Raw genomic sequence first — 27756 nt, 5'->3', positions numbered from 1 at the left:
CAATATAAGAACGGTGTGACGGTGCTCCTTCTGTCGTTACGTTTGTAAAACTAAAGCACACCACCGCCTATTAGCTCGAACAACAGCGCCAACGACCTGAAGCAGATGTTTTGCTTAAGGGTGTGATCAGTCTTTGGGGTGCGCTCGGCAGCGAGGCCACCCCCACCCTCCGGGGCCTCGCTGCGCCGCCGCCGGCCAACAGACACTACAGAGACGATATCCACCTGGGGACCAGCGTTTGGCACCTGTCTCCGCAGCTTACTGCCGACCTCAGCACCTCTGCCCGTTCGTCCCCCGCCGGCGACACACAGACCGCCTCATTAGGAACACCTCGACCCCCACCTCGGTGTCCAACACGATGGCGCCGTGCCTCTCATGATGACCTCACACTCTCCACCTCCACCAAACTGCATATATATATATATATATATGTATATATATATATATATATATATATATATATACATATATATATATATATATATATATATACAGATGCCGCAATGACTGCTTCGACTGCTTCCATATTGGAGAGGCAAAGGCAAAGTGCATTTCTTTATTTGTCCTTGCCCTTTCCAATATGGCGCTGACGTTGTCGTAAAGTCCAAAGACCAACGCGTCGCACATGAATATGTATATCTATGCAAGCAACCTCTGGCTTGTCCTCCAATGATGACAATCACACACTCCATCAAGTTTGGACATAAGGTTAATGTCTTGAGCCTGCATAGTGTTGACTCTTAACCCAGACACTTTTACTTTCCTTCCCTGCAACACAAAATCAGAACAAAACGGTGTGTGTGTGTGTGTGTGTGTGTGTGTTGTACCGCACCACCAGGCGGGTCTATCCAATTATGACCTTGACGTCCACTAGCATATTATGATTATCTTTCCTGGAATATGGCTCTCTATCTTTGACGCCTTTGCATGTCTAAGTGCTCTATGTGGTTCTGAACGACAGAGTTGGGTGGCAGGACAGTGCTGAATCCCCATGGACGAGATGTCTCTCTCCATCCGGATTTCCTGCCATCTAGTTGGCAGAGCAGTCCTGCCCAACAGCCACCATCCCCCTTCCCCCCCACCCCCCCCCCCACTTTGATGCAGCGGCACCGTCAGGGCATGAGTTCTCGACCGGAGAAGAAGAATGAGAAGGAGATTCGCTAGAGCCGATGTGGGGGGGTTTTGGTTTGCAGTTTGGGAAGCATTGGGACATTAGGTTTGTTTCTGAGCTGCTCTGAGCTGAGCTTCTAAACAACAGGTAGAAGAGGAGGTAAGGATTCATACAAGAGTGACACTGTCCACTCCAACACTAAGAGAAAATCCAGACTTTACATGACAGTGCATGACAGTATGGGCCTTGTTGGTTCGGCATTCAGTTCCCCCACCTAGCTGGACGGACGCAAGATGGAACAAAGATGGCCAATAGGTGAATATGGCCACCAACATCCAGTTTTTCAACAAAGAGCAACACAAAAGGAAAACAGTGAGGGAAGCTACACGTACTTGATATGAAAGAGGGTGTAACTGTGAGATCAAGCTCAGGAATGATGTGAATCGATTAGTGTGGTGTGGATTTGCAATCATCGCTGGAGTTCTTAGACGCACCGGCATTTTAATCAATCTTGTCCACGCTTGTAATGTAATGCAGGTCCACGCGGTATGACACGATAATTAAAGATTTAAAAGGAAATTGGTTTCTTTGCGAGGACTCACACCACCCCGAGAGACACACTGTTCAATTGAACTTACATAATGAAGTGGGCGTGTGTGTGTGTTTCTGTGTGTCTGTGTGTGTTTGCATGCGCATGCGTCCCTATCTGTGTGTGTGTTTGATGTAATTGACCCACTGTTCCCAGGACATTACACCCAATAGGCTACAGATCGCCCCTGGTCTCCTTTGACCCTCCACGGCAATAAGCAGCAGAACCTCTGAACCATTAAAAGTCTGTCTGGTCCCACAGGGTACTCAGCAGTGGCTTGCAGAAACAGCGGCCAACGCCAACAGCAAGTGAACCAGAAGACATGTTTACACGCGGTGCCTAGCGCTGTTAAGGCTGAAGGATCTGATGAAGGTCATCCTCCAAGTGAGGGATTAACATAGAGATTACCGGGTTCACGTCCCCAATTTGGGTGCCTGTGCAGAAAAAATGCAAAGGAACTCAATAACAGGTGTTTTCCTGACAAAATATATTAAATGATGATCCAGTGGATCTTAACAACATTATCCTCAGGACATTCATTTGCTTAACCGACGTAAGGTTTTTACATAATATAATTACGTGAATAATCAAACTGATTGGTAGATAAATATCTTATGATCACTTCATTACAGCAATCTTAATTTACATAACACATTAATACACTGAGCAAAAAAATCTACAGCAATTGGCTTGAAAGGTGAGTTTTGAGCAAGAGAAGAATCAATTTACATATATTCAATAGTCAACAAATTAAAATAAAGCATATGAACAAGATACAAGACACACTATACTGTTTTATATCATATGAGAGAGTTATCGTACAAACCATATTGCTGGTTATTTTAATCTCACATCGGGTCCAAGTCTTGACGGTTGTACCCACAAACACCCCGAGTTTCAAGGTCCTCTGAAATTCACCCTGAAAATTGTATCCATCTGATCAGTAACCCGCCTTCTCACCAGCCAAACATTGGGGACAACTTTAGTAATTTATCGCTAGCTGATGTATTACTTCCAGCTTTTGGTGCCAAGTCTAGACGTGGCTTTTACGTGCTGAGACGCACTGGAATAAAACCACCTGATGTTCCCACTGGCTGTAAACAAATCTTTCACTTTTTTCCTCATTTCCTGTCTTATGTTTAATGACCCTGACTCTTAAAATCAATCCAGCACTCCCTCGATTAGGCACGAATTTAGGCTTTAATCTGCCCTCCCCCACTGATTATATTATAAGAACCTCTTGTGTCTATACACACCAGTGACCAACTCGTACATTTCCACTATGTATGAACAGTGCAGAGACAACATCAATATGACAAACGTCTCAGAAGTTTCAATTTGTGATTACCCGTTCCTGAATTGCTTCAAAAGCCTGTTGTCATTACATGACCTGGCAGAGAGTAATTGAACACAGTCTTTAACAGTTCAATAAACACAACACTATTTCTGGGTGCCTGAATGTGCCATTGTTAGCAACAGATCCCCCTCCGATATCAACTCCCAACCTTGCATAATGTTTTCATTGAAACGCACACATCCAGTTCCGTCAGAAATGGAAGCTGGGCAACCGATCTCCATCCTCTGGTTCGCTCAGGAAGGCTGCAGCCCCTCACAAGATATTTATTTGCTCTATTACAGGATGCATTTTCCACGCCACGAATGGCAAGGGGAATTAATTGGATGAGGGGGGACAGGGCGGGGGGGGGATGTAATGAAACAAATAAGCAACAGGGGAAGAAAATGTTGGCCGAACAACATGAGAGACACGTAAAAATGACAGTGTGCCCAGCCTGCACAGGTGGAGCCGATTTATAATGCCCGGCGGAACTACTCCACCACCAGCACCAACTTTTCCACTAAAGAAGGTACCAAAGGTATTCATTATAACTTGCAACAAAAGAAGAGGAGGGAAATTTGACTGTGGTGGGTACTGGATCCATCCAGTTGTAGATAAGTTTAGGTTTGAGTAGAAAATAGGAGTGATGATGATGATAAGGCAGATGATGATATCGGAAGAACACATCCTGCTTCTCACACGGGCCAACGAAAAGGAAATCCAAGAATATGTCTCTCTCTCTCTCTCTCTCTCTCTCTCTCTCTCTGTTGCATTCGTTCATTCAATACAAACACGGTCACATGACATCGTCCGAGGTGTTCAATCCAACTGATAGAAACATGATCAGTATTCTGGTCTCACAAGCCCTCAAGACACCCACAAACACGTGTTTGTGTTTGTGTCTGTGTGTGTGTGTGTGTGTGTATGTATGTTTGTGAGAGAGATAGAGAGAAAGAGTGTGTGAGAGTGAAAGAGGGTTACAGCGTGAGTGAGAGCGTGATCAAGAGAGAGATAGAGTAGGAGAGAGAGAGAAAGCATAAGAGAGGAGTAAGAAAGTGACAAAGAAATGGAAAGAGATGGAGAACGGTGAGAAAGAAAAAAAGGAAATAGAAATGAGAAATGGACAAAGAAAGGCTTGAAGAGATAGAGAGGAGAGCAGGGACAGGGATGGAAGGAGCAGCGTGTTGCTGTCTATTCCCAGCCCTGGCAGCTGCATAGAGAGAGAGAAAGAGAGAGAAAAGGAGAGGCAGAGAGAGAGACAGAGGGAAGAGAGAAGAGAGAGAGAGAGAGAGAGAGAGAGAGAGAGAGAGAGAGAGAGGTAATGTTTAGTTTCTCAAGGTGACTCACATGTAATTAAAACTACATGGAACATCTCAACGCCGCATTTAAAAATAAGTTCAGGTACACACAGACAGAGAGAGAGAAAGAAAGAGAAAAGGAGAGGCAGAGGAAGAGGTCAAAGCAGAGGCAGAGAGAGAGACAGAGGGAAGAGAGAGAGAGAGAGAGAGAGAGAGCGAGAGAGAGAGACAGGCAGACAGAGAGAGAGAGAGAGACACTAACAGACCTTTTGAAATAAGCAGAGGTACCAGCAACATGGCCCACGAACCGACATAACAGAGGGAGATGGAGAGAGAGAGGCAGGCTGGCCAGCGGATAGAACGACAGAGACAGACAGACAGACACAGGGATAGAGTCGGCGAGAGATTGACTTGGACAGTACCGAAATCAACCATATATATATATATATATATATATATATATATATAACCGTATATAAACCATAACCAAGGCTAATCTCGCATGAGACGGCAGTCCCTGTGGCAGTTCCAAACAGTTCAATGGCTCCCAGGAATTACAAGCGCGCCAGAGGTTGGCACTGCCGTCAATAAAACGCTGACTGCAAATATATGTGCCAACAGTACAGCCCTCCATTAGGTTTGCAATATTCACTGACTAGAGTGTAAATATCTCCCTCCATCTTTAAACACCCAACCCGTCTCTCTTCTCTGAAGATAATCCCCCACCCAGCCCATGAATGAGACCATGACCATCTTTAAAAGTCTGCCTGAAAATGAAAAACACATTGGTCCCAGAATAATAAATGACTGTAAATCCTTTATAGTGATAAGCTAGCTGTAGGCCTATATCAAAGACATATGGAATTGTATTTGATATTAAATACATTTCATCGATTTTGCTAAATGTGCTGTGCATAACTCAAAGACACTGAAAAGCTTAAACAGTGAGAAAACATTTCAAATATATTTAAAATACTGCAATGCAAATCGTGTTCAGAGCAATTCACTTTCAGAAAATTAGCTTCACTGCCCGGTGATGGGTGATCCATTTAACAGGAAATCACACAAACGAGAAACAATCACAGAGAATAGCATTAGCTCCCCAGTCCCCATGCTGCCAGGCTAACTGAGTAGCAGTTTAGCTCTCCTTCGGGGACATGATTTATTCATCACAGGTGAGGTGATTCAAAAACATTATAGATCCCAAATCGCACCCAGGAACAAAGGATGGGAACTTGAAGGTAGCTAGATTCGATTTACAATAGGAGGTTTTAGAAGGGCTAATGAATACGGGGAAAGCGTCAATCCTTTGCGGGCCAAGAAGCCAAGAGGGGATTCAGAAAGAGATATCTGTTTGAGGTAGGCACACCATTACTGTCCCTCTGCTCAGTCAGGGCAGTTCTGCACCTTGTACACATAGGGCCCTATCTTGCATCCGACGCAATTTACTTTCTCACTGGCGCATGTGTCGTTGCTAGTTTGTCACTGGCGCAGAGCGTTCTTTTCCCTCCTGCGCCACGCGTCGGTAAATTAGGGAATGATTTTGCGCCCCAAGGGGCGGTTCGGCGAAAGGAGGAGGCGTGTTCTGGCGCAAACGTTCCCTGGTGCTACTTTGCAGTTTCAGAAACCACTTGCGCCACAAACCAGGAAATACCTGGTTTAAAGTCAGTGGCGCTTTGCTTCTCTCATCTAGCTAGCCACACATTCTTGGTAAATTATTTGGGAAAGAACAGCTGATACAGCGATCAATGCATCTGCAAACACCGTACAGCAAACACATAGTTTCTTGACACAGACATCGTGTACATGCCCATAACTATTAGGATTGATGAGTATTTGATCGTGAGAAAACATTGTTTTACCGCGAGTGAGTGTTAAAAAGAATTAATGAATGCGGGCGTACGCGTGTGTGCGTCCATCTGTTTAAACACACGCAAACTAAACACGTAACGCATAATACAGTCCATGGCAATGTATATTAACGGGGGGACACATGCATATTAGGAACACAAGTTGATAACGATAACAACAATACTGATAAGAAACAATGTTTATAATGTATTGCGTATATCATTAAATAGAACCACAGTTACCGCATATCATATGTGTGTTAAGTTTTCTTTGCCAACATTTATTTGACGACTCTGGAGTTGTGGAAGAAAACCTTATTCCATGTGTGAGTTAGGCAATATTATTTGGCCATAAACTGAGCCATTTGAAGTTTGAAATTCATGTGCATCTGTCTCATCGGAGACTGCAGACGCACATGATCAATTGATCGAACAGTAAAAAAGTATTTGACTAAATCAAAAATAAGTTATCTAGTCATAATCATTTCTAGCCCATTTTCTCATCATAAGACCAAGAGAAACAATCACACTTCTATAATAGGTTATTCTTCACTATTTGATCTGGGATAGTGAGAGCCATCAGAAGATGTCTGTTGTCGAGGAAACTACCCTTGTAAGGTGGTTTTATCCAACAGTCCCAACAAACAAACAAACACCTTTACAGTCCAGTCAGCCACAGACTGAGAGACTGAGAGACTGATACTTCGAGACTGTGAATGTTAAATGTCCTGCTCATGAGCGCACTGGTGAGTTTCAGATGGAACTGTGAAATTGTTATTCCTTCAACCCAACGGTTGCAATGGACTGGCTCTGTGGGAGATAAAGTTACATTGGTGTTCAGTTGACAGTCTCGTTCTGTGTACATCCATACAACAGGGAACCGAGCACTTCATTTCGATACAGATGTGAATGCTTAGGCTGCGTTCCAACCAGTTAAAAGAACACCCCCACCCTTGTGGGTTATTGAAATGTTTCTTTGCACTAATTACACTGCCTGAAATGCAGCCACAATACTATGCCTGTTTCAGTCTGTGAGCATGCGAAGAGCGGTGTGTAAACACAGTAGATTTCTTCGTTTGTGGCCACTATTGGAGAAAAAATACCAAGCCATGGCAGTTAGTATGCGCTTACTTGTCTTTGAATAAAAAAAGTACAGCTATGGCAGCTTCTAATCACTCGTTTGGAATAGAATGGACTTAAATTATTCACAAAATTGTCAAATTTTGGAAGGCTAGTGCTCCGCGAGAGGAGGTGAGTTGAAATTTTGGCTGATTTAAATCTCAACATAGAAACTTCAACCTATCACCAAGGGATTAAGGAGACCAGCGAAATCCTTAAAAATTCAATGATCTAATCTGCTGCTGCACTTGTGAACTTTCAGAAGTGTTAGTCCGTTGTACAAACAAGTCAATATCCCGCTAACTCCCTCAGCAACCACAGAATGACACTTCATTGACTTCTTATTAATGGAAACCAGAACAATTTGCCTCAAGAGGAAGGGGATTATTATTTTTACACTTGTAAAAAAAGATCTGGGGAAAAAAGAGCCTTTGTGATGGAATCGATCAACTGTTTAACCAGACGGCACACAGAGATAATTGCTTTTTGCCTTATTCCGGTTTTAAATTTGCGATGCTCTTTACCATGAGATATGTTGGTCCCTCATGCCTCTGTGTTCTCGATTTTATTTGTGCTTTGATGAGCACAACAGGGGAGAGGAGATACTCCCTCTGCTTCACTCTCTGCCAGGTTAGTCTTAGCAGAACTATTGTGTTAACAGCAATGCCAACAGAAGGTATTCTATGAACACGATTCCCATGGGGATTCATTAATGTTTACCTTAGCATGGGCAGGAAGACACAGAGGATGCAGCCTGTATCCCAAACATACCGGGTCGTTAATATTCCTGACCTGCCTCGTCTTTGGAGAGAGGAGAAAACTGGTAACCTCCACACAAACATTGGGGAAATGATGCAGGACACGATGCAGACAGGAGGCGTCAAGTGGAAACGTGGCGCCATGGAGGGGAGAGGCATTACCACGCCGCACAGGTTCCATCTCTCCCCGCAGCCTCAAATCAATATATGGGAGATTTAAGGTCAAAGAAGTCGAGGAGTTCCTGTTTCATTTTCTTCAACTAAAATGTTGAAGAGGATATTAACTGAGATGAAGGGACATTGGTCATGGTTGAGGCAAGGTAGAGTTGACACAACTCCTAAATGTATGCAACAGAAGAGGTCCAGGTACAGAGCCTTGTGGGACGCCACAGGTCACCGAAAACATCTTGAATTGATAAATGAGGTTGGTGGGAAAGAGGTAGGTGTGAGTGGGTTTTTGTCATGCAAGCCATAGAAATGAAGGTAATTTAGAGGGGTACCACAGCCAGCCACTCCTATCTGAATGCAACCCCAGAGGCTGCCAGAGCTAAGTAGCATAACAGTGGTAATACCATGGATGGCTGGACAGGGTGTGGGGAAGGAGGTAGCATGCAGCTGGTTAGCACTCCTCTGGGTCTTCAGTTGGTTGAGCTGCATAGACAGATGGCCGATGACAGCATTGGTATTCATTGTCATGGATTGACAAATTGACGTATTATGGTACAAAGCTGGCAATCTTTTTTAAACTAAGCAGAGGACAGGCTATGGTGAGAATGAGATTAGTTTTTGTAGAGTTGAATTAATAAGCAGATCTTGTAATTTATATGATACAAAGGAATATACCTTTTGGTTGTATACCAATGATAAATATACAAATATTGATAATAATTAGAAATATTTAATTATAATTGTAATAATATAATAATATTGGTCAAAAGTGTGGATTTGGATTAATGATTCTATTAGACCTGAATATTTGATACTAACCCATTAGTATGATTGTGAAAAGGAACAGGAATCTATAATGAACAAAGTTATTTTAAAAGACTAAAATTAAAAAAACTGGCCTTTGCTGGGGACCATTTCTAAAATCCCTCTTCTCGGAGGGACACAGAAACATATATATACATGGGGCGTTCGGAGATATGCTTAATAAAGCAGCAGACAAAATCCCTCTTTTGTTTGACTAAGTGATTTTTTTGCTTGACCTCTCATGCACATAAATGTGTTTAACATTTAGGAAAATTTGAAGACACAGTTCACTGGAGAAAATACTGCGTCATGCAGCTCTCTTTCAGACATAATGTGGGAGGTGCGGTCACCTTTATAATCAACAGCTAGCTACCAGGAAGTCCCCAAAAGAAAAATAAGTATTTTCAGGTTTCCTGTATGAGCTCTAACCCTAACCCTAAGCTTTAACTCTAACCCTAACCCTAACCTTAAAGTCATTGACAATTTGTATTTTTCTTTTTATTCCCAAATTTCCAATATGAGATGAATAGAACAAAATGTATCGTTAACATTGCATTCATTTTTTTTTGCTATAACAACAGGTCGTACTGGGTTCAATCCTCCAAATGCATTCTCTACATTTCAAGTCCATTTGGTTGAAGGTCTCTCAGAGTGTGCTCTGTTGGGTTTCAGTACCAGTCGGTGGGAGTGAAATGTCAGACGGCCGTGAAATGCAGAGAGAGAGAGAGAGAGAGAGGGAGAGAGAGAGAGAGAGAGAGAGAGAGAGAGAGAGAGAGAGATCTCTTCACCCAAGAGGACGGCCAAGTTTCCTCCTGAGAGATCAAATGTTAATCTCATCTCCACATCTTTGTAAAACCAGCGTGTAGATGTTCAATATTTCAATATTAAATAAGGACACGACCACTCAGTACCATCTTAATGTTTAAATAATGAGGGGGCGGTAGGGGGAGCATGCTCCTGTGGAGCATTAGTACCAGAGGGTTTAGGGGAAACAAGTGCAGCTCTTCATGTAGCTGATCCACTGGCCCCATCTGCAGTACAGATGGGACCAGATGCAGACCAAACTCAGAGGCAGAAGTAAAGCAGAGGGAACCTTTGCCTTTTCTCCAGAGTTCACCATGACCACCACCAGCGACACCATCCCCTACGCCACCAGTACGCTGAGGCCACCGGTTCTGCCAACTCCACCACCATCACTTCCACCACCATCACCACTACGTCTCCACTGGTGGGAGAAGGAATACAACGCAATGGCGTTGGACCAGTCCGAGGCGTCTCCGGGACTACAGTTGCAGATACGGCTAGGGAGTACGGTGTAATACAGACAGCCTGATTAGCAAAAAGGGCCGAGCAGACATTAATCCCAACTTATTGTGCAGCAATTAGCCTGTCCCTGTGGTCGTACATCACAGGAGCGGGCCTGTGAACGCCAGCCGTGATTCTCCCTAAGCAAACAACACACAGGAAGAAGTTTGCGGCGGTTGAATCACACGCCCGTGAGAAATCCAAACAGGGTAATTGGAAGCATTAAGAGACTGTAAGCGTGTAGGAAGCCGAAAATGAATCATCCCCTAATCTCTCCAGCTGGTTGAGATGCGACACTTGGCCCCGGCAGTGAGAGGAACGAGGGAGGTAGAGAGACAGAGAGTACGAGGGAGAGAGAATGAGAAAGGGAAGATGGACGGGTGACGAGGAGGGGGACAGTGGGATGAAGAGGGAGATAAATAGACAGACTTAAAGACAGACCGTGATACTGAATGTGCCAAGGCCCTTATCCATGTTCCGTGATTTAAAAAACCCGGCGTCAGCTGTCTCTTTTAATGCTCAACCTAGAAACCGACCTCTCGAGGCTCAACCAATCAGAAGACAGAGAGCAGAGGAGAGAGAAAAACGGAGACAACGCTAAAAGAAAGAGGAATGAGATTAATGGAGGCGATGACGGCGGATGGCGATCGTTATGATGTTAACCCCGCTACTGCCCTCGTCGATACTGCTTATCGATCCGGGACGTTAACGGCAATCTTCTCGGCTCTTCTAGAAGAAAAAAAGGACACTTTAACAGCAAAAAAAGACGTTGCTTCACTTTTCTCACAATGTATCAGCTTCCTTCCGTCTAACAATGTTTTGAATGAATAACTACAATAGAATCTATAATATTTGAAAATATAAGTGTAAATGCATAATGTTATTAACATATTTACAGCAAAATAACAAACAGTAGCCTCGAGCAACAGGGATGGGGTGTGCATGCAGCTGAGCTCCAAAAAGGCCTCAAGCGTTATTTCAACAGTTCTCATTAATATTTAATTCCTCCAATACCAATCGGATATGTTAGAGCTAATCAATACTCCGGTTTTTTAATAATTTCTTAATAATTTAGAACCAGGGCCCCTTAACCAAATTGAGGTTTGTTCAAGGCTCGGTGGGGATAAACAGAGAAACAGAGGAACAGCCAGGCCGATACACAGAGAGAGAAGTAGGAGAGAGAGCAACATGGGAGGGAGGGAGGGAGGGAGAGAGAGTGTGAGAGAGAGAGAAAGAGAGTGAGAGAGAGAGAGAGAGAGAGAGAGAGAGAGAGAGAGAGAGAGTGCAACAGGGAGAGAGGGAGAGGGAGCAGAGAGAGAGAGAGAGAGCGAGTATAGAGAAAGAGCGAGCAGAAAGAGAGAGGGAGAGGGAGAGAGAGAGAGAGAGAGAGAGAGAGAGAGAGAGAGAGAGCAACAGGGAGCGAGGGAGAGGGAGCAGAAAGAGAGAGAGGGAGAGGGAGCATAGAGAATGAGTGAGCACAGAGAGGGAGGGAGAGGAGAGAGAGAGAGAGAGAGAGAGAGAGAGAGAGAGAGAGAGAGTGAGAGAGATCACAACAGGAAAATAGGGAGAAAGAGCAGAGAGAGAGAGAATTACAGGGAAGGGGGCTGAGAGAGAGAGAGAGAGAGAGAGAGAGAGAGAGAGAGGGAGTACATATTGGAGAGTACTCAAGGTGTAACAGCTGTCATCATCTGAACCCCTGAGTATACTCCTGAGTTCTAGTGGTTGGGGGGTTTGACTCACAGCTGAAAGCTTCTGGATCTTGCCCTCACACTTCACAGGCCTTATATAAGGTTAGGGTGAGACGTGGGGAAAAGGTCCCACAGCCATACAGTATGTTACAAGGTTGGTCGGTTTTATATCCGGTTTGGCTGCAGAAACACGAGGAATCAAAAGCTTCAGTCATTTGAGGCCAACCTTTAGATGTTTTAATTTGATTGTGGATGACAGAAGGCTCGTAAATGTGTTCACTTCACGTGTTGGGTTCAGACTTGACTAAAGAAGCAGCTGGTCAAAGAACGGGAATATTTATCAAACACATCATTAATGAATACATCGGTGAGGCATAATGCAATACGGATTTGTAATGCTCATGTCCTCCTGCTCAGCGGAGTGACTCATGGGCTATGGATCCGCTGGCCATACTAATTTATTCACATTTCAACCGAGCTGTTGAGAAGGATTTATTGGTCACAAATACTGTCTGTTCTGTTCAACAGCATTTTCAATTCCTCTGCTTGCAATTGAGTTTCTATTTTGTATCTTCTCACATGGTGCTCTTCCACAAAGGTTTGGAAAAAAGCAGGGAATGTTTGTCCCGTTACTGAAAGCCTGTTCCCTGGATCCAATTTTAAATGCAATGACTTTCCTTTAAAACCATGCTTCAGAATCGATTTGTTTTCAAGAGGACTCTTTTTAATTTCCTGTTTTAAGATCATAAGGGGTTGCTTGACAACAATCACTTCCTCACAGGGATTAAAACTTTATTGACAATGACAAGCGCTGTGTGGAACCATCATAATAAACCACAAACCTGTCCTCCATGTCGATTATTTACTACTATTTAGTCATCTAGCAGACAGTTTCACCCAAAGCAATGATCAGTGAATGTCATACGTCATAAATGAGCAGGTGGGGGTCAGCTGGCTTGTTGAAGGATGCCTACAGGTGGACTTAGGACGTTGGGGCTCAAACCCAGTACCTTTCCACTAGGTCAAACATCTTAACCACTACACTAGCTTCTGCCTCCCAGGATCATCCTCAATGTCTCCCTTATGGGCTCAGTCTGCTCTCCTGGCACCAGCCGAGTTCACCCTGCCAGCCAGCCTGGGACCAGCTGGGGATCTGTTCAGCTGGAAGATTTGTGATGTCACAGATTAAACCAACACACAAGGCCCCAGAGAGCCCCTGATTAATGGGGGGGGGGGGGGCAAGCACAGTCATCCCTGCCAATTGCCCCCGTTGTCTCAGCTTCAAAGTTAACTTCACCCACCATGGGTCTCTCTCTCTCTCTCTCTCTCTCTCTCTCTCTCTCTCTCTCTCTCTCCTCTCTCTCTCTCTCTCAGTATCGCATGTCCAAATGTACACAACTCAACAGACCTGTAAACACCTCACTGACAGTTTGAAGTGAGGTGGGCCGCAACCAAAAACAATCCCTACATAGACAGCAAAACCATCCAACACCGCCAAGGAACAAAGACACAATAAAACCAAACAGCAGAACCGAAGCCAAATCAAATAAAGCCCGTGAAGACACTCTCTCCTGGCGCAGCTGTCCAGAAGCCATTTTGACAGGTGAAACTGATTCTGGGAACTGGAGCCGTGGAGGAAAACGCACCTCAGCAGGTCAGGGGACAGCGTTTACAGGGAAGATGTAATGTTCATTATCAACCATGAAAAGTGATCTCTGCTCCTCACCCTTTTGCCTTTACACGGTGACAATACAACCCTTGGAAATGCTCACCTGGATCTGTTTCTCTCTGACGCAGGTGAGCACTCGGGTCGACACGCACGCAAGCAGGCATGCACGCAGGCATGCACGCACACACGCACGCACACACAAACGCATTCCAATTCCAATTCCAATAGCTGTTCCACATAATGTGTGTGTGAATGAAAGGCATCTAATCTGACTCTATGGCACAACTACACATCTCCATAAGTGTTGTTGTTCAAATAGATAAGCATAAGGTCGACAAACAACGGTGATGTCGACGAAAATATGTTAAAACCAAACCAAAGACACAACAGATTTGAGCATGAGAAGAGGGAGGGTTGTCGTCAGGGAGCCTTCTACCTGCCAGAAGATGGTGTCTATGGTGCTGCCCAGGAATCCCTCTCTGGTCTCGGACGACAACAGCTTGGGTCCCAGGATAGTCATGAACTCCTCAAAGTCCACCTGGCCGTCACCTGAGGGAGGAACCACATCAGTTCACACAGTATTAAGTTTCAGGGCCGTTTTAAAAGAATTCAATGATGGGAAATACCTTTATTTTTTAACGTGGTGTGTTGTTTTATGTCACATGACAGACCAATGACTCTTATTCTTCAACATATTTTATTTAAATGCATACAAAAACTAAACTTAAACTATTGAACACTTACAGAGTTAAATACAGAAGTTAACTTCTTTATTTTATACATAAGCATTGTAAGTAGCCTATATGATGTAATTCCCTGAGCCCCCACAACACTAACAGTAAAGTCACCTGAAAAATAAAGAGTAGGCCTCTGCCACCTGACCTGGTGGAGGCGGTGACCGTGGCAACAGAATTGATCATTGATCGCCTCCCTGCACATGAATACGCAGTTCTCTGTGCTTGTCGGTGTGTGTGTATGTATGTGTAGGTGTGCGGGTGAATGCCTGAGAGTATGTATGTGTGTGTGTAGCGGTGCACGCAGGTGTGTGTTTGTGTGTGTCAAGGCCAGGGCAGGAGAAAGTGCGGAGATCATGGATTGCGGGAAGGGGATAGAAGGAGAGCGATAAGAACGGACATCCCTATTCTTATTCTGGAGGTGGTTCCCAGAGTGGGGGTTTGGGCCAGAGGGGTGCCACAGGGGTGGGGGGAGGGGGAGGGGGGCTGCAGCAGTGGCTAACACACAAATCTAATTAGGGGTCAAAATGAGGACACATTATGCTAATTTGTGCTTTTTGTTCACATTTCAGGATTTCTGAACGAGATGGTTTGAAACTCTTTATTTAGAGGTTGGAATACTTCTCTTAACCATTGTTGCAAGTGTGATGTTCACCGTATATAGTGTAAAACACTGTTGAACCAAAAAGGAGAATGATTTATTACATTTGTTAGCCTACCATAACAAACGATTAGATAGCATGTGATCTCTGATATGTTTGTATTTGTAAGTATTCTACAGCCGTCGACAACAGTCCAAGGACACTTCACCATCAGCCAGTCTCGGAGGACAGAAAAACGAAATGAACATCGATTGACTCTTTGCTCCAAAAACCTAACAGCAAAAATAACAATAACTGATTGAGCAGACAAAGGCACTGACTCTAGATTGAGAGCGTAGCGGAGAGTGTGAAGGGTACACAAAGGTCCATGGCTATCACATCGACACACAGACAAGACCAACAGATAACCTATCTTCCTCACAGTGATCGAACGGAGACCTGGCCACTGCAGGCGGCCGGCAATCGATGTACGGAGAGGACGGATCGGTTATGAATGGCAATGCTTGCTGAGATACAGTCACAACCCTCGAACTGGTTTCCCATTCAGCTGCTTCGGCTGGCAAGCTTCCCTTTGAAGCTCTGCTCTTTTGATCAACGCTCGCCTTTTTTGTAGCCGCCGTGCGCGAGGAACATGAGCGTGAGAGTGACTACGATCAGGAACCCGCCTACAAAGAATTTCACTAAGTTGAACAGCGGCCGTCTTCATAGAGATACAGACAATAACAATATCGCCATGGCAACAGGCTGGACCCCATTCCGAGCAATTGATGAAACCAAAAATTGCCTCTTTCCTGTCCTTGCCAACCCCCATAAGGAGGAAATAAAATGATTCTGATTGTTTATTAAACCTTTTTCTGTGATATGAGGCCAGGGGAGCTTTAAGGTCGCCCTGGGTAGCTCTCCCTACCGCTCCTCCAGGGCTGGGGCCAACAGCATCTACTTACATTCCTGCACTGATTTATCAATATTATTTTAACTCCTTGACGATTGTCCTTCAGATTTCTTTAAAATGTGATTCCATTATGTTTGAAGGGTACATAAATAATACAAATAAATGTCCTGCCCTTCATCAATTATTAAAGCTGTTTAAATTGCTGGGCATGTATTCACAAATCAATACCATTATTAAACAAAGCAAAATGATCTGTGGTGTTGCTAGAACAAAGCACAGGATTGCTTGGTCCTTGTCTACAGTGAAGGCTTAATTCCTAAGTTTTCCTTCATACATCACAGGTGTTCACCAATGTTCGCCTTGCGGGTAACATACAGTAAGGAAATGTGAAAGGTAACATGATAATACATTAGTATCTACCCTAATACTTTTATTCATGCTAGATTGACTTGGCAACACAGTGATATCCTATTGATGATAATGTATGACTATAGAAGACCTTAACACTGGTCTGGGTGAGTAAACCATGGTCTCTAGTGACTGTCATAGTGCCAATTCTGCCCAAGAGCATTTATCATGAGTTTGTCTCCGAACAAACTTCATCAATTCCAGTAGAACTTGAGTGAAACTTTCTAAAAGATGGAAGTGCAGAATCGGCCTGTCAAAGTAATTTACACAAATTATATTGGTATTGGTAGCAGAGGCTTTCGTGGAGCAAGGAGAGACGGTTTTAATGCTTTGAATCACCAAGACCGGCATGGTTTTTAACAGAGTGTGACTACAAGCCCATACAGACTATATATAACCTGTTCATGTATCTTAAAAGGCCAGCGTCTTCTCTCACCGCTCTCACTTGAGCTCTTACATCTCTTCCTACTGCTAGCATTTCATGACCTTCACCACCACTGCCTTCTCTCTCTTACTAACAGTCTCTCTCTCTCTCTCTCTCTCTCTCTCTCTCTCTCTCTCTCTCTCATTAACACAGAGGACTGCAGGCTTCTGGGCTGAATGTACTACTTTATATTCGGTAATGTTTATATTTACAGCAACATAAAGTATTCACTTTCATCTCTTGTCTGAGATCTCTCCCCCGCTTCCAGTCGTTTATGCCGAACAAATCGCCTAAAATGGCCGTCAGAATGAGAAGGAGTCCGTGTTGTTAGTTCACACGGAGCAGGAGCTCGGGGAATCTGTGCAACCAAAGGTGACATAATATGTTACATAAAACTGCCAAACCGGACGCACATTATAAACATGTATATGGGCCGACAAAGGAACCAGAACTACAGCGGACCTCAACAAAGATATCAACGAAACGGAAGTCTATCACTTGTCGGTCATATTTAATGTTTAAGACCTTTAGGACTGAAATGTATGAAGGCGACCTTGACATTGTAAATCAAAGTGTTCCATTCGGAATCAAACACCAGGGTGACTTTTGTAAGTAGTAAATAGGTAGTGGGGCTCAGGAACCAGAACTTCTGAAGTAAAGGCTTCGGTGAGAACGGTATTCCCAGCCGATAGGTTCTGGGTTCGATCCCCAGTGTCCACAGCCTAACCCATAGCCATCCTTGACCAAGATGCCCTAACTCCTGCCTGCTCCTATAATGACTCGCATCTAAAAGGCACTTTAAGTTGCATGGGATAACAGCATCTGCTGAATGACTCCTAAATACTTAAGGAGTGAAACAGTGTGCCTGTCTAGACGATCTGCATTAAACACTAGATCTTCCTGTCACTCTGGGAAAAGCCCAAAAGCCTTTAGCCATCTCTCCTTCTCGCAGTGCCTCACATTTACATAATGCATATCGAGGATTGTGCCAAACACAATTCCTCAAGAGGAAATCATATCATATAACGTATAATCATATAAGGAAGAGATGGACTGCTCTCGGTGTCTGTGTTCATCAAAGCCAGAACCAGACCCAGGTCAATGCCTGGTGGAGCCACTGGTGTCGCAGCACATTAGTTTATTTGAGGTCGATGGCTCGTGGGTACGAGTCATTAGGCAGGTCTGCTTGTATGTACCTGACATTTCAATCTAGCTCTATCTAAAACATCCAACTTTATACCTTGTACTTTATACCTGCAACCCCCTGGAATCCAATAATGCAATGTTTCCTCACTGCGGGACTGGATTAATCTCCAGCTCAGTCTGGGTTTTCCTCTATGAGTGAGGCGTAGCTACCTGCTGTATGATGAAACTGAAACTGTGATTTTGAATCAATTCTCCCCCGATCGGCAGATCATAATCATAATCACACAGCTTCCCCTCTGGCTTCACTCTCTCTGGGGACTGACTGGGTACATGCTGTCTATGAAGCACACACACATCCATGGGCTAGTTGATCATCACCTCAATGGGGAATACAGCCACACGTGTGTGCACAGATGTTTCGCGCGGCATGCGTGGTGCAGGCGAGCGTGAAATGTATGCATTCACGTTCGTTCAAGTTTATGATCGTGCATCACTATCTCAGAAAATACAAACAGGAAATGGTTTTCACGCATGGAAGAACAGTGTGTGTGTGCGTGTGTGTGGATATGTGGGTATATAATTCAATCATGGTTCAATGTATGTTTGGTTATGTCTCTGGAAGAAGCGATTGTTTGTTTACCTAATGGTGCGTAGTGTATGTCATGTATTGTGTTTCAGGCAGGCAGACCAAACATGTATTGCTATAGGTATTGATGCATTTGGTTTAGTATGGGTGTGATTGGTTTTGCATGTGATTGAGTGAGTGAGTGAGTGAGTGAGTGAGTGAGTGAGTGAGTGAGTGAGTGAGTGAGTGAGTGAGTGAGTGAGTTGATATGGGATGAGTGTGTGTTATCATGTGATTGAATTGACATACAATGATGTATATAATGTGTGTGCTTGCGTGCATGTGTGTGTGTGTGTGTGTGTGCTCACCGTCCATATCTAGTCTCTGCATGATGATGGCCAGCTCCACCTCACTGGGCATGTACCCCAGGGAGCGCATGGCCATGCCCAGCTCCTGCTTGGAGATGAAGCCATTCCCGTCCCGGTCCAAGACCCGGAACGCCTCACGGATCTCTGCGCAACACACACAGGGGACATGCTCAGGAACACACAGGAACACATTGGAAACATCTCTCTCTCTTTCTTGAACACTCACCTATACTCGTCGTTATGTCTGTGGGTATGTGTGTCTCTCTCTCTCTATCTCTCTAATACACTCTCACTTCTACTCTCTCGCTCTCTTAATGATCGATTTTATCATGCTTTTCTGAACACCAAATTAGTCTTTGCAAAGACATTAAATACAAGAGTAAAGAACAAGCAAATATCAATAAAAAGTCACAGTCAAACAACTCCTATAGACCCTCACCTTTACTCCCTCTCCCCTCCTCTAGCTCTCTCTCTTACCCTCACCCGTCTCCCTTCACCTTGTTCTTCATCTCTCTTTCCATAGTCATGTATATAACAATAACAAAATGTAATCTCTTTTGAATTATTTTACAACTTGTAATTCTGCTGCTGTGAAACCCACTTTCCCCCTCTGGGAACCATAAAGTGTATTTTATCAACAACCCCCACGCACATAAACCATTCAGCTCCCTATCCATCGCTCTCTATATTTCTCTTTCCACCTCCCTTCCCGTTAAAGTCCTGATGTGTTTGAAGGCTTGTGATGCCCTGAGAAGAATATCACCTGTGTTACTCTCTAGCCTCACAGTGCCTTCTCTCTCCCTCTGTGGTGAGGGGTAGGGGTGGGGTGTGTGTGTGTGTGTGGGTAAAAAAACTTTTTTAATCTATGTTGCTCTTTCTCTGCCATTCATCATCATCAATCACACTTCCCTCCCCCCCTCTCTTTCTCTCCCTCTGTCACTCCTCCCCACGTCTTCTCCTTTCCATCCATTCATTCACCCTCTCTCCTTCCGTCATCCCTCTCTCTCTCTCCCTCTGGCTCCCCACCCTCCCTCACAGGTTCTGAGTGTGTGTGATGTGATTTTGGGCCTCGCTCTACTGCTTTAACTTGATCAAGCGCTGTCGTCAATTCATAATCTCCCTCTCCCTCTACAGCCACTCTTGCTCTCTTCCATTCACCTCTGTTCACCCAACCAACCATCTGTCATCCATCCATCCATCATCAATCACATCATCTTTCCATTATCCATCCATCCATTCATCTATAATCTCTGCTTTTGTGATAGTCACTCAAAGTGACTCGGTTTCTATCTCAAGTGGTTTTTGATGGCTTGCACTACAGCAGGATGTAGACAGGTTTGTGGTCTGGTGGTGACTATACTGACTGTGGCTTTAAAATGTGTATACTCATACTACTAATATAAATATTAACTATATAATACATTTCTAAAGAGACACTATAGAGATTGCAGCATGCAAAGGCAGTACTTTACCTGAAACACAGCGTGTGTTGTGTAAGGTGTTTATAGATGCTACCTTGGCATAGTACATTTTAAAGTGCCTCAGTCCAGAGAGATTGAACACAACAAGCAAGTCCAAATAAAGCCTAGCCTTTGGCCAAACACACACCAGAGCCAAGCTATGAATGTTGATACATAGTTGAATGTGTGTGTGTGTGTGTGTGTGTGTGTGTGTGTGTGTGTGTGTGTGTGTGTGTGTGTGTGTGTGTGTGTGTGTGTGTGTGTGTGTGTGTGTGTGTGTGTGTGTGCATGCGTGCGTGCGTGCGTGCGTGTAAAGACAGAGGGAGAGATACAGTTAGAGTGTGTGTGTGTGTGTGTTTGTGTGTGTAAAGAAGAAGAGATAGAGTGTTTGTGTATTTGTGTGTGTGCGCGTGCGTGCGTGCGTGCGTGCGTGTGTGCGTGCGTGCGTGCGTGTGTGTGTGTGTGAGTGGGTTCCCACTCCTCCTGCTGCCCTTAAAATACGTTCTGAAAACTCTGTAAATCTCCAAGCTTATCGTTTGTCCATCATACACAGTAACAAGGGGCAATTAGCAAAGGACCAATCACAGCAGAGATGTGGATTGATTGACTGCAGACTATATAATTGGCTGAAAGGAGGCGAGAGCAACCAAGCCTGATGGTGTGGAACCGTTTTCTCAGCAATGTTTCATTCTTAATTATATGAATATGGGAATATACTCTAGTATACTCCAATATTGCATACAGGCTTGACTGTGAGCATGGATATATACGTTGTACTGAATACTGAATGGCCAAATATTTCAACAAAGTAATGAATGAAGCCTTATCAGATCAGCCACACGTTTCTCCTGTCGATACAGAATTTGTGAATACTATATATATATATATATATATACATACATATATATATATATACATATATATAAATATTAATGTAATCGACGTGTGAACACATTACTGACCACATTGCGGCCGCCCAATGAGCTGTCGCACTGCGAGTGAAATTAATATTGCATTTCCCCTGTCTGCTCGCTGTCACTATGGCGACACCAACGCACCTCTCAAAAAAAGTACACAGTTGAGTCAGCAACCACTGGTTCCCCGACGCCACCGCGTGAAGCCCAGTGCCTGCTGAAGCCAGTCAGCGGGATCCACTGATGAGCTCTCATAGACGCATGTTTCATAAATGTGCCAGCACAGAACAGAGGGAGGGAGGGAGGGAGGGAGGGAGGGAGGGAGAGAAAGAGAGCGAGAGAGAGAGAGAGAGAGAGAGAGAGAGAGAGAGGGAGAGAGGAGGGAGGGATGAAAGAGAGATGAAGGAAGAGCGGGACAGAGAGGTATAGAAAACAAGCAGAGGAAAGGAGTGAAAGAGAGAGGGCATAGGACAGAGAAAGAGAGAGAAGAGGGAGAAAGAGGAAAAGGGAGAGAGACAGCTTGTGTATTTTTTCACATCTCCAAAAGACCTCAATGATTGCATGGCATGCATGAGCACACTTTTGAACACTGAATAATTTGAGACTGTGAATGGAATACATAGCTTTCTCTCCGAGGAGCAACAAAAGGGATGGGTTGGTGGTCTTTATCACACAAGTACAGAGACAAATCCAATAAACTTCTTATTTTCCGCCCTGTTCACACTCTGTCCCATTTCCCTGGTCGGCCATTTTAAATGTTTTCCTTTAACTAACAAAAGATCCGTTTGAAGGAGATTAAAGTCATCGCTCCAGGTGGTTCATTTCTGTCTAATAATAAAGATATTGAACTTTATTCATATGATGATTTTACAAACCGTGATCTTTAGTTTGGTGTTATTTGTAAAAAATATATAATAATTATGTTAGGGTTTACCTTGTATTTAATGAAGAATGCTTTTTACTTCTCTACGACTTCATTATATGTTCAAGTGTATTTAATAAAAACAACAATCCTCAAAACGTTTTTTCATTTGTCTGCTTTTACACTAGACAAATGAACCATGATATTCCTGTTGAAAAACAATTTCAACTGTCACTTTCAGAAAATGCCTGTTATAAAACACAGGAATCCTGTTGTTAAAAGGCTGTCCTGAGTCCTGAGTTGTAAGTACATTGGTTTGGTGTGTGGTTCTGCATGCTACAGAGCAACTTCCCCGGACGGGCCCTTGAAAATGGGCCCCTAACCACAGCCCCTGCTTTCACTGAAGCCCTCAGCTTCTGCTGCAGAATACACACACAAACACACACACTTAAAGAAAAACCCACGCACCTGCACACACACACACATGATAACGATACATGTCACATAAAGACAAATATGCAAACACATACACACTAAAAGAATAGTGCGCACACACACACACGCACGCACGCACGCACGCACACACACACACACACACACATACACACACACACACACACACACACACACACACACACACACACACACACACACACACACGTATATACAGTTAAAGTTTAGAAAGTAAGTTATTGTATCACTTGAATACAAATATTCATTATGTAATAGAGTCATTAAAAAGGCCGAAAATGTGATAATCAACGGTGCTATAACCGTTGATTATCACACTCGCACAAACACACACATGCACACTCACACTCATGCACACGTACACACACACAGTTCAAAGCTATAAAGATGTATCCCTCGTCATTCATCATACACTTTAGGAGCACTCGCAGGAGTTAAGGAAGTGTGGAGTGTGCCCCTGTGTCTGGGAGCTGTTTTAATAGACCAAGGGCTCTCAGTGTCTTTATGTTTGCATGTGACTTAAGCTACACACACAAACTGCCCCCTGAAGTCCAACACAGCACCATCTCGAGAGGGAGGGTTGTTATCAAAGTTCAGTTTGTTCACCGAAGGGATTGAATAACTAGGGCAAACACAATTCTCCATATTGTACGTTTTGTTGTTGTTTGAAAACGGAATTCAAAACATGCGGTTGTGTATACTGTGTAACCGATATGCAACAATATTGAACCAACCAAGGGTGGCTTATTCCTTATTACCGCAGTTAACAACCATTATTGCAAATCACATACGTTCATACATAACGTTTTAGCAACTTAATCAGCTACAATTGAATAGATTGAGCATATTGTTTTAGCGTGCGCAAGGATATTTCTGGTGGATAATTGTATGTGACCATTGTTGTAAATGTTGGATTTGTTATATATTGAACTAGAGCTGAAAAATGGCAGCGGTGTCCATTGTTGAAAATGCACACCCAATGTTATTGACCAATCAGGATCAAGTCTGACATGAAACCGCACATAGAGCAAAGAGGAGGCAGACAGTGGGGAAACTATTAGGACAATTCTTAAGAATATGAGGAAGAATTTAGTTACCTATCCCCAGAAGATAATGTATGATTTGAATGAGAGAGGGGGCAGGATGAAGAGATAAAAAGCTAATAAAAGACACATAGAAAAGCAGAAGAAATGAACAAGGGAGGGTTGAAGGAAAGCAGAGTTCTTCGTTAAGGTTCTTCTAACAACTAGGAGTTTTTCAGAGTTAGTTCTCTACTGAGAATTGTTCAGAGGCCCCCTGCAGTGCTCTGTGTATGAGCTTTTCACTACTAGCCAAGCCAACCCCCCCCCCCAGAGCTCTCTAGTATTATCCTTATGATTAGGACAGATTCAGTCGCACTGCCAGCACCACAACACCCAAGAGATCGCTGGGTCTCCTGATGTGTTTGTTTAGGATGATCACTAAACAGCAGGAGTCTTACAAAAACACTGATATATATGCTTGCATATCTGAGCATTGTGTTTTTTATTTGGTTGTATATACATACATACAGTACATTTCAAAGACCTTTGGACTGAGGACAGTAAATATGTACTGTATGAGAAAATAGGTTCTAAATGTATGAAAAATAGGTTCTTCATGTATGGCTATATGTCGCCCACACAGCCTGGCTCAATATCTTACTGGGAAAACAGCCAGTTTCTTAACTTTCCTACAGAGCCGTCTTGAGACAATCTGGTGTTGTTACAAACTCAAATGTTGGATATATATTTATTCCTTAAATGACAAAACAAAAGAATACAAATCAAAATTGCTGACTTGCTCACACGTATGTGATGTGCCACGGCACTTGAAGAACCATTACAGTGGGTTGGTATAGAGGCTAGGGACTTTATTCGTAAATCAATGTCCCTTTCCAGCAACACTGTCAAACAGTGGTCCTGTGTTATATATACGCTTTCCCAAACGACACTGTTACGATGCTGTCAAAGCTGTGATCAAGACATTAGGGCCATTCATGTTTTACTTCCTATCTCTACAGTCCACACTGGGCTCTGTTCTGCTGAACAAGACAGTACGGTTCAGCAGAACTCCACAGCATTAAAACAAATAACTACAGCCCTTCATATACTGTTGTCGGGCAGAAAACAGTTGAACATGCAGTCCTGGAAGGAATGATCAATAGATCTGTTGCTTCTTATTATAGAAAATGACCTAAAGTGTGGTGGATGTTTTGAAGAGTTTGCCTTTCCTAGGCTTCCTAAATCCTAAGAGGAGCTTGAAATAAATGCCCCCCACTCGTCAAAATCCTAAATATCATGCTGCAAAGATGCTGTGGCTGAGCTGCTGAGCACATTGCTCAAATATTTTCTGTCTTGAAAAACCAAAACAAATTTATTTGGCGCAGATGTCTCCACATCAGAAGCAAATCAAATAAAAGTATTAAACTGATTTCGGACTGCCAAAAGACACAAGCTGTAATAATGCACCTAATGGAATAAAAATGTCTTCCGTTTATCCAAACTGCCAACAGTTGGCGGATCCGAATGGGATGCAGTCGACCTTAAGCAGACCTCTCTGGGCCAGAAAACGCATTGTTTTTCACATTAGCCTCGCGGCGCATTCAATTGGCACGTATCACTGCATGAAACCTATGCATATTAAAACAGCCGAGCGCCGACCAAAGAGAGACCAAAGAGAGTGAGCGCGGCCGGCCTCCAATCTGCCTATCAGACCCCTAATGTGGCGTCGCTGGATTAATAAGGGGACATCCCCTCACGGCAGGCACTCTCTCCGTCCGAGCTCAGACCCCCTCCCGACTCTGGGAGAGAGGGGCTTTTATCAAGCAGGGCCGGGGGTGATAACTCTGCTGTCGGCTGGATAACTAAAGGGGCCGCGGGAAGCAGAGTGTGACTGCTGGCGTGGAGATAAGGGAGGACAAAGGAACAGGGAGAACCGGCGCTGACTGGCACGGTGCCGTTGGGTTAGAGGAGCCGTGCTCTGGTGCTGCTGGGTTCTCCCTATACTGCCCCCCACACCCCCCCCCAACCCCTACCGAGGTTCTTAGGGATCTATGAGGGGAAACACACACACACACACACACACACACACAAACACACAGGACTGCCAACTGACTACCTAACAACCGACAGAGTGGACACTCAGTCAACGCTTTCGTAAAAAGAGAAAAGACTAATGGCTGTCAGGTTACGGCAGTCTGAGTTTGAAGCGGAGTCGATGAAAACGTGTCAAGTCTCACTATATCTTTCTTGCTCTGGCATTATGAGAGAGGAGTCACATTTTGTCCAGAGGAAAGCCATATTGTCATTTAAAGGGGCCCATATTTAAGCACCAGGTGTGAGGCTGATTCACCATAACAAATGATTTCTAAATCCATCCGCTGGTGGCCTCGCAGGTGGGAGTGTCCCCCCAGACATACGGTGGGTGGATGACTAATCACCATCAAACCTGACGGCTAAATCAGCCAATCAGTATAAGCCATAGCAAAAGCAGAGAGAGTGCTGTAACCAGAGGTTGAGTCTAAAGCCCAAAGCACAGGGAGCTCAAATGCTGGTTCATCTTCTGAAGGTTGAACCAAAAAGAGGAATAAAATCATTTCACTTCTAAACGGAGCAAAGCATACAGAGCCGGAACGTAGCACACTTCAAATATGAAACAAACGTGGGCTCTGTGCGCTTTGGGCTTAACGTTTTAAGATGTCTTACCACCCAGCTCCTCCACAGAGATGCTGGCCAACACGTCACTGTCGGTGTCCGACAGCGACTGGCTCAGGTAGTTCCCCTTGTAGAGCAGCCCTGCCGTCACAGAATGGAATGGCATCTTCTCCCTATTGGCCGGGAAACAGGACAAGAACAGGAAAGGGCTTAGATTGGACCAAAAGGAATACGAATGCAGCCGTTGAGTTGTAGCTTACTGTTTGGCAGATGCTTTTATCCAAAGCAACTTTAATTTAAGATACATGTCATTAAGGATATTATGGACAACTGTGGACATTGGGGACCAAACACAGTAGCTTTTGGTATGGAGGCCATACAAAATCCTTCCCCTTATTAATTATGGTCTCGCAAGTATCTAAAGTATCTAAAGTATCCTCAAGAAACTGAAACTTTGGGAAAAACTGAAGTAGCCAGTTTCGAACAATGCCCATCATTTGGGCATGGGCAAAGCAATTGTCGTTCAGGAACTATGCTTTCTCCTGAGGAATGCCAGTATTTAGTCGTTCACTATAGACCATTATTCCCCATCTATTCTCCTGCATGACGTTTGAAGTCAAATTGTTCAAACAGCTCTTCTATTGATTGAAACCAATTAGTATTTGCCAACGTCAGATCTACATTTTAGATGATAATTATAAAATAATTATAGATCGCAACCCTATTAAGGCACTGGAGAATTATGCTAAATCTTTCAAATAAAATCTGGGTTTAATTTTGTTATACTTTCTTCAGCCACATAGCAGGATGAAGTGGCACACACCAGCAAATTAGGAAGAAGGGTTATCCTATACTATATCCTGTGTACACTACAATATACATACTGGAATATGGGTCCACAGAATATGGAACAGACATAATACTATTAAATATATATAAAGGGGAACGAACGGCTGAGTAATATACATCAATACATTCTAGGTACTGACAGAAACAGGTCGTACAGCATGTTTGGTTCTTGGCAGATGACAAATAATGTGTATCAACAGATTACACGATAGCTTGTTAGCCGCACGCTAGTGCTACCCAGAGGCAGATGGCATTATATGCCCAAATTATCTTGTATGTGAGTTGCGTGTTGAAATATCAACTGGTACAGATGCTACACCACCCCACACCTTACTTGTGGTAGCTGGTTTTCAAGTTTGTTAATTTATTGTAGAAAAGCATTGTTTTCCAGAAGAGTCAAGCAGTGAAAAAAAGGCATTTATTCGATATTGTAACCGAAACGCAGGTAGGGGCATTGGTGTTATTAACAAGATTTCAAAGCCCCTTCGAGTATTGAGGGAGAGATGGTCATGGTATTTGTTTTTTCATTGTAGAAAAATGTGTTTACACTCAATGCATGTGTCAAGAGTATCGATTTGATATGTATCCTGCCATCCAGGTAGTGCCATCGGCGGCTGGTACTGAACATTTTCCCAACAACACCCAGTCCTAGGAGTAAGGGAGGGTTGATAACGCTGTAAAGTCATTAAAGT

General features: G+C 43.8%; 1 protein-coding gene across 1 annotated transcript in view; it reads right to left on the bottom strand.

The window, feature by feature from the left end:
- The window catches only part of caln1 (calneuron 1), a gene marked incomplete at its 3' end in the record, with an annotated part of 32350 nt that extends 5966 nt beyond the window's left edge, over positions 1-26384 (bottom strand). Inside the window, exons 1-3 of the mRNA XM_079731902.1 lie at positions 26267-26384; positions 18835-18978; positions 14132-14244 (exon numbers count right to left, since the gene is read on the bottom strand). Coding sequence (XP_079588028.1) covers positions 14132-14244; positions 18835-18978; positions 26267-26381 — 372 coding nt within the window. The 5' untranslated portion in view covers positions 26382-26384. The remainder of the gene's footprint in view (positions 1-14131; positions 14245-18834; positions 18979-26266) is intronic.
- Positions 26385-27756: the final 1372 nt, after the last annotated feature.

This window comes from Pollachius pollachius (genome assembly GCF_949987615.1).
Source record: "Pollachius pollachius genome assembly, chromosome: 3".
Classification (NCBI taxonomy): domain Eukaryota; kingdom Metazoa; phylum Chordata; class Actinopteri; order Gadiformes; family Gadidae; genus Pollachius; species Pollachius pollachius.
The sequence above is the reverse complement of the archived record's forward strand: the minus strand, read 5'-3'. Positions and strand labels throughout refer to the sequence as shown.